At 40.4% G+C, this 8,022-nt stretch overlaps 2 protein-coding genes across 2 annotated transcripts; one reads left to right on the forward strand and one right to left on the reverse strand.

The window, feature by feature from the left end:
* Positions 1-854: 854 nt before the first annotated feature.
* Positions 855-3,781, forward strand: LOC120264338 (probably inactive leucine-rich repeat receptor-like protein kinase IMK2). The gene is given in 5 exon segments (XM_039272146.1): positions 855-1,909; positions 1,911-2,717; positions 2,719-2,769; positions 2,772-2,820; positions 3,016-3,781. Coding segments are annotated over 5 exon segments (2,451 nt in total). The 5' UTR covers positions 855-1,015; the 3' UTR covers positions 3,666-3,781.
* Positions 3,782-3,971: 190 nt separating this feature from the next.
* LOC120265503 (sorting nexin 2B-like) lies at positions 3,972-7,846 on the reverse strand. Its single transcript, XM_039273435.1, has 5 exons — positions 6,750-7,846; positions 6,207-6,416; positions 5,843-6,103; positions 5,009-5,095; positions 3,972-4,283 (listed from the first exon to the last, which is right to left on the reverse strand). Exons 1-5 carry the CDS (start codon positions 7,728-7,730, stop codon positions 4,203-4,205), a joined length of 1,620 nt encoding a protein of 539 aa, XP_039129369.1. The 5' UTR covers positions 7,731-7,846; the 3' UTR covers positions 3,972-4,202.
* Positions 7,847-8,022: the final 176 nt, after the last annotated feature.

The raw sequence follows: 8,022 nt of genomic DNA on the forward strand, positions 1-8,022 counted from the left end.
CTACAAAAATTAAACATAGTTTCTATGGTATCAGAATTTGCCTGCTAGTAGTAGTAGTAGCAGGTTGACAACAGCATAAGAAGGCAACTAACTTATTTGGATGGAAATGATCAATATATGTCAATTTATTGTAGCCTTTTTTTTAAAGAATTTGTTTTTAATGAGCTAATCTACCTCTTTTAAGTCTATAATCAGATGACAACAACATGAAGAATAATACCATTTTGGCTTTTAATTATGCTCCCAAACATGTGTTTTGATTTGATTTTCAACTCAAGTATGTTTTAATATTATATCCATTCTGATCCAGATCTAAGCACCCAATCTATATATATATTTTTTTATTTTTATTTTTTTAAAAATTATTCCTCAAGTATCAAAATAAATAAATAAATATATATATACAATGCACCAAAAACACGTCAAATGAATTTCACATACCAATCCAAAAAGACACCCTACTTTTACCTCACACAAGTAACAAAGAACAACCTACCCTGTCCTTAAGATAAGATAGTCCCATCAGTTCAGACAGTACCACACTAATGATGCCTCAAGATGATGAAACTAATAATAATTAAATAATTATAATAATACTAATAATTACAATAACAGTAAACCTACAAAGTTAAAAATTGAAGATATAATAATAATAATAATAATAATAACATCTCTGGAATTTACCTCGTACCCACAAGAAAAGTCCAAATCTAAACAGTCCTTTTTAAGTCCTCATCAGTGTCCCAAAAACCCTAAGATTCCCTTCAAAAATATAGCCGTTGCACTAGGACCTACCCCACCTGAAACTTGGACTAATCTTTAAATTTTTTTTTTTCTTTCCCTCACTCAGTCTTCACAAGAAAAAAAAAAAAATAGAATACACCCAAAAAACTAGCCGTTACCACTCTCACTCACTCCCTATTCTCTCTCTCTCCCTACAAAACCTCAACAAGCTTCCTTCTTTCAATCCATTTTCACTATTCTTCTTCTTGTTCTTCTTGTTCTTCTTCTCAAAATGATGCTTGTTTTGATGTTCATTATTATCATGCTCACTGGCACTGCCTCAAGTGAGCACTGGGATGGAGTTATCATTGCTCAAGAAGACTATCAAGGTTTGCAAGCATTCAAGCATTCATTGGATGATCCTAATGGCTTCTTGAGAAGCTGGAATGGCACTGGCCTTGATGCTTGCTCTGGAGCTTGGCAAGGTATCAAGTGTGTTCGAGGAAAAGTCATTGCTATTCAGCTCCCTTGGCGTGGCCTCGGCGGCCATATCACTGAAAAGATCGGCCAGCTCACTGCTCTTCGCAAGCTTAGCCTTCATGACAACTCCATTGGTGGACAAATCCCTCAAGCTCTCGGCTTTCTTCATGATCTCAGAGGTGTTTATCTCTTCAACAACCGGTTCTCTGGTTCGATACCGATCTCCATCGGTAATTGTCTTGCTCTTCAGACTCTTGATCTTAGTAACAACTCTCTTACTGGAACTATTCCTTCATCTATTTCCAATTCTAGTAAGCTTTACAGGCTCAATCTTAGTTATAACAACCTTTCTGGATTGATTCCTGTCAGCATTGCTAGTAGTATTTCACTCACTTTCTTTCATCTTCATCACAATAATCTCACTGGTTCTATTCCTGAGTTTAAATCAATGTTTCATCTTCAAAGTTTGAGTCTTGATCACAATGCCATTTCTGGTAGCATTCCCAAGTCTCTTGGCAGGCTTTCGATGCTTCAAGAGATTAATCTTAGTAACAATCAGATCAATGGAAGCTTGCCTGATGAATTTGGGAATCTTGGAAAGCTCCAAACTCTTGATTTGTCTGAGAATTCCATTGGAGGAAGCTTCCCTGCTTCTTTGTGTGATCTGTCTTCATTGGTTCAGCTCAATCTTAATGGCAATGAAATTCGATAATGAAATACCGGAAGCCATTGATGGCCTCAAGAATATCTCTGTACTCTCACTGAAGCACAACAGATTCAATGGACCAATCCCGGAAAGTCTTGGAAACATATCTGGTCTTTCTCAGCTTGATTTATCCGAGAACAATCTCACGGGGAAAATCCCGATCTCTCTTGTTCGTCTTGTGAATCTATCTTCTTTCAATGTATCGAATAACAACCTCTCCGGACAAGTTCCTTTACTGCTCTCGGAAAAGTTCAATTCTAGTTCTTTCAGAGGCAACATTCAGCTCTGTGGTTACAGTGTTTCTGTACCATGTCCTTCTCCGTCTCCTTCAAATAACACTCCTCCTGTTCCTCCTGGAAAATCACGAAACCGGAAATTGAGTGCCAAGGACATTATTCTAATTGTTGCCGGTATAATCCTCGCACTTTTGCTCCTACTATGTTGTTTCCTGCTGTGTTGTTTGCTGAAGAAAAGATCGACATTGAGCAAAAAAAGCACTGCATCAGCAGCGGCTGCCGCAGCTGCTGCAAGAGGTGAAAAACCATCTCCGGCAGCAGCAACTGAAGTGGAGTCTGGAGGAGACACAGGCGGAAAATTAGTGCACTTTGACGGGCCTCTAGCATTCACTGCCGACGATCTCTTGTGTGCCACCGCAGAGATCATGGGAAAAAGTACTTACGGAACTGTGTACAAGGCAACATTAGAAGATGGCAGTCAAGTTGCAGTAAAGAGATTGAGGGAGAAGATAGCCAAAGGACAAAAAGAGTTTGAGACAGAAGTTAGCATGCTTGGAAAAATTCGGCATCCGAAATCTATTGGCTCTTCGAGCTTATTACTTAGGTCCGAAAAGGAGAGAAACTCTTTGGTCTTTGATTACATGCCTAAAGGAAGTCTTGCAGCTTTCCTTCATGGTAAGCTCTTCATTCATTTGCCTTCCAATTTTGTTTTCCTGCAATTGAATGAAAACAATGATTTCCCTCTAATTAACATTTAAATCTTTCACTAATATTTAGATTGTCTGATTGATTCAACTTGAAATGTTTGTTACCTTTGATAGCAATACTCATTCATTTATTTTTTCATTCTTCGACAATCTATATTGGCAGCTCGTGGTCCTGACACAGCGATAGACTGGCCGATAAGGATGAAGATAGCGATGGGCATTGCACATGGCCTTCGATATCTTCACAATGACTTAAACATGGTCCATGGCAACCTAACAAGCGGCAACGTCCTTCTAGACGAGAATACAAATGCTAAGATCTCTGATTTCAGTCTCTCTCGCCTAATGACAACCGCGGCCAACTCCAATGTGATTGCAACAGCCGGCGCGCTTGGCTACCGTGCTCCAGAGCTGTCAAAGCTGAAGAAGGCAAACACAAAGACCGATGTTTATAGTCTTGGGGTGATCATACTCGAATTACTGACAGGAAAGTCCCCTGGAGAGGCAATGAATGGTGTGGATTTACCGCAGTGGGTGGCATCGATAGTGAAAGAAGAGTGGACAAATGAAGTGTTTGATTTAGAGCTGATGCGGGATGCGGCAGGGGACACAGGCGATGAACTACTCAACACACTGAAGCTTGCATTGCATTGTGTCGATCCGTCGCCTGCAGCCCGACCGGAGGTTCAACAAGTCCTGCAACAACTGGAGGAGATCAAGCCAGAGTTGGCCATTGCTGCTGGCTCGACGGAGGAAGTCGGTAGTAGTGGCACTGCAGTTGCAGAAGCTAAGGTAGTTGAAAGTGAGAAGTAGTAAGTAGTGTGGTGGTGGTAGTGATTTCTAGTTGTTAGGATTATAAGCTGAATTCTTTGGTTCCTAAAAGTTTTGTATGCCCTGTGATGTCTGTACATAATATTTCTAGTTAATTAGGGTGATATTTTCTGGTTGTTTTTGCTCTCTTTTATCATAAGAGATAAAATGATGGGAGTGCAAAGAATAAGTATCAGACTTACAGGAAAGGAACAACAATATATATTCTAATTTTGAATTTTTATCAATAAACATAAGTAATAAAAGCATAAGATAAACAGAGCAGCAATCATTCTGGATGAGAAGGTCTGATAAATTTGTTTTGAAGCTCTATTTCTGATAGTGTAATAATAACACAGTGTGTCACATTAAAACAAGAGACCGGTCATGAGTGTATTACGTATTACATAAATTGATGAAGCAACACCAAAATCTCATGTTTATTTTTGCAAATGTCAGTGATATTCCTACAAGTTAAATGTACATTGTGCATGTGCAAGAGAAGAAAAAGACTAGGAAACTCAAATCTACATTTGCTGCCTAGATGTTATCCCTAACGTATCGGCTTGTTTCATCTGCTACCTTGGACCACACATTCGAGATCTTCTCTGCATATTCTACCTGCAGAACAATGAAAGAAAAATATAAAAGATATCAGGAATACTAGTTCAAATTGAATGTATCTAGAACAAGAAATATCAATACATGCATTTTTGATCATATCAATACGATAAAAGGATCTCATTGCTGAATCAGTCCACCATGATAATTGATACTTTTGATACTGCATCCATAACAGCTATCTGAGTTCACAGAGTCCACATAAATTGCTAGACAACGAATAGCTCAAATTTTTATGCAAAGTGAACAGGCATTTAGGTCAGCCAAAAATGACCTGGTTGCATTGAGAAACCACAACAATAAGGCATGATACTGGAAAACTCATAACCTATATTGAGTGCATTGCACCAATGCCATTGGATATCTGGAATGAGGCATTGAATATTTGAATTGTAAGAGTGGCTCATATGTATATTCATTGCCAAGTGGTGCCTATCCAATGGTTTAATAATTAACAAAACACAACACAAGTTTGTGTTGAATCTAAGTCTCATGTTTCTTCCATTCACTGTGTTGACATTAATACCCTCCCAATCTGACCAGTTTAAATGCATCCATCACCTTAAAATGTAAAGGAGAAAATACTCAACAGCTTTGCAAAAACAAAAAGTCAAGTTTCCAATGCATGCAGTATGGTAAACAGGGAAGCTATGGCCTGAGTTAGCATTGTAACTGAAACATACAGACTCATAGCAAATGAGGAACAGGGAATATAGCGACTTTACCTGATTTACTACAAAACCTTTCAGCATAGCAAGAAAATCAGCACGCCTCTCTTTATCCACTCTTTCAAGTTCACTCCTGTTGTTTTCCTTCATTTAGATGACAAAATCAGTTTTACCAGGTCAATTTTCAGCAAACAATGATTGATAAAACTTCAAGCAAAAACAAATAGATGTAAAGTTGGCTAAAACTATATGGATGCATTTAAAAATGGCTAAAATGGAAAGCCTGTGAAAAGCAAATCAGGTAAGAACTCTCACGAAGGATTCTGGTTAAGAAAAGCTTTTTCATTTTTCTTAATAGAAAGCTGTCAGAATTCAGAAGTATGAAAGTAAACTGCCTCTAATTCCTTCATACAATTTCCCCTAAAAGAGGTTACCTCAAGCAAAGTGTATGGAGTTACCAATCCTTGTACTGAGGTCACAAGCATAAATAATAACCATTATAAGTGTGGCATTTTCTGTCTATTGCTAAAACCAAGTATAAGCACACTATTGGTGGTAGCAATCTTTGAAATTCTTTTCCCTTGAAGAGGTAGCTATATGGTGTAGTGACGATACTGTGTTTTCGAGGAAATTATAGCCAGTAGTTACTTTGCAAGACAAATTATCAGAATTTCCTAAGCACCTAGATTGATTGGGTCACACACACAACACACACACACAACACACACACAGTGATCAATAAACATTCACACTAACACGAACTTATAGTGCCCTAAGCTTGATTGAAAATTCACTAAACCCAGGCGCAGTACAGAAAGTTGGAAGAAACAACAGATAGATTGTTTGAGTGCCTGGATAATCTTTTGTAGATCATAAGAAGACAGGGATTACCTTAATCCTCTCATACTCTCTTGATGCACAATTTTTAGCATCTTCAGTGGCCCTTATCATCTCTTTCAGTTCCTCTGCTTTGCGGTTTCTTGACCTGTCCCCTCCAAAAATCCTTGAAGATGCAGCTTCATGTTTTTCTGCCTTTATGTGCAGGGAAGACAGATCTGACATGAGTGTTTGCACAGTCAACAGTGCACTTGAACGATCTGAGAATGCACTGTGAACTGCAAGCATCAGCCCTAGATATTCATGGAGAGTATCCTGCAAAACATGAATAAGGAATGAGTTGAGGGAGCAGAACTATTCAGGAAACAATCATCCTGAACAAAGTCGAATTTCATGCTTAATAAATCTCCTATATTACCAGATGCTTGACAGACTGTGCATTCAATTCTCGATAAAGCCTACTTGCTTTAACAGCAGCAGTTGCCACTTGTTTGATATCAGCAGCCCGAATTCTCTGGGTATTATACATTGCTTCTTCATTCTCAAATTTTGTAAGTTTGATTAAAGCCAGCCCCAGCTCTCCTAAAGTTTCTCCGATGTCTTGCTGAGCCTTTACAAGTGATTCAGCCTGCACAACAAGCAACAAAGAAAAAAATTCCTTCTTTAAAGCGCAAAACGACAAATTACAGAATGTTCGATATCAGGCGAGCAACATGAAAATAAACAGATAGATAAGCAATTTACGTGCATTCACTTCGAATGCCCAAGCAGTTATACAAACAATTTATAGCAGCCAAATAAGATCATCCATGAATACCCTACACTCAGCTAATAAAAGAGCATATTTTGTCAATATCACAAATACAAACTCAGAGCAAGTGGCCACTAATCACAATAAACATATAAAAGATAAAATCTACAGCATGCATTAAGCTAATATAATCACAGATTCACGAGATACCTGTTGGGATGCAGTAGTAAGCTGCTGCTCAAGATCCTGCACCTTCTCCTTCCTTTCCAAGAATTCCTTGTCCTCCTCCACCACCGGAGGCTTCACCCCACCCCAGTCATTCGTCACAGACTGTTTCAACTCCTTAAATATCCTCAGCAGGTCCCTCCCACCTTTCGCTGGCTGCACCACCTCCTGCGGTGCCACATACCCACCACCCGGCTCCCCAAACAGCTGCTTTGGCAACCTCACCGCCCCGTCCAGCATCCGCGACGCAACATCAGTGCTCGCTGGCAGCGGCATCTTCCCCTGCACTCTCAGAAACACTCTCAGCTCATCACTCCGCCCAATAACCGGATGGCAAGCGAGCCTCCACAAGTACTTCTCAAGAGCCGATCGACGCTGCTCCACGAACTCCTGCTTATGCATAACCTGGCTCTCGACCACACTCTTATCCGGCCGGGGCGGTATGAAAAACCCTCGGTAAGACTCCGCAAGCCTGTCAGCAAGAGTCACCACATCACGGAACCGGCGACGAACGCTAATCTCACCGGATCCTGATCCAGCATCGAGAGACCTGGACGTGATGAGGTAGGTGACGAAGGTCCCGGAGCCAGGAACAAGAGAGTTACCAGCAGCGTGTTCGTGCTCCTTCTGTGGATTGGACACCATGATCTTCGCGTACTCGATCGGCAATCGATGATTCAGCAGCGCCGATGGATTGCGAGACAGCGGCGGCGAACCGGATGATGACCCAGAGCCATTGGGGGAGCTGAAGGCAACATCAGCATAGGCCGGAGGATCCAGGAATGATGAAGAAGGGGCCATGTCGGGAGGGGAGAGGAGAGGATCGGCAGTGGCGGGTACGGCGGAGAGAGAGGACATGGAGCTATGGAAGGGGTCGTCTTCACCATCGCCTAAGGCTAGGGTTTCCATCTCCTCCCTCGTCGCCGGCGAGGGTTCAAACCCTAGATAAGACTCAGAGCCCATCATCGTCGATCACCGGAGAAAAAAAAATAGAAAAAAAAAATAGAGAAAAAATAGAGAAAAATAAGTGAGATCTAAAGAAGCACGGAGGAGTGTGATAGGGTGCACCGCCGGTGAGTGTAGAAGAGTAGGTAAACGAGAAGGTTGCCACGTGGATCTCGTGAAGAACTTCGAAGTAATTAATGAATTGTCAGGGGATTGGTCTGCAAAAGTAATAAATGAATTTTTGTTATCTTTGATTCTTTATCACATTTGAATGATATATTTTAAACTGGTTAAATTAAAAACTTTAGAATAA

The sequence above is a fragment of the Dioscorea cayenensis genome, chromosome 7, assembly GCF_009730915.1.
Source record: "Dioscorea cayenensis subsp. rotundata cultivar TDr96_F1 chromosome 7, TDr96_F1_v2_PseudoChromosome.rev07_lg8_w22 25.fasta, whole genome shotgun sequence".
NCBI classification, from domain to species: domain Eukaryota; kingdom Viridiplantae; phylum Streptophyta; class Magnoliopsida; order Dioscoreales; family Dioscoreaceae; genus Dioscorea; species Dioscorea cayenensis.

Bases quoted from the DNA above. Each gene is read 5' to 3' on its own strand.
- LOC120265503 (XM_039273435.1), bottom strand. From the start codon at position 7,730: ATGATGGGCTCTGAGTCTTATCTAGGGTTTGAACCCTCGCCGGCGACG. The intron at 6,417-6,749 runs GTATCTCGTGAA...CTTGTTGTGCAG, and splicing joins TTACTACTGCATCCCAACAG to GCTGAATCACTTGTAAAGGC. The intron at 6,104-6,206 runs GTAATATAGGAG...CATGTTTTGCAG, and splicing joins CACAGTCTGTCAAGCATCTG to GATACTCTCCATGAATATCT.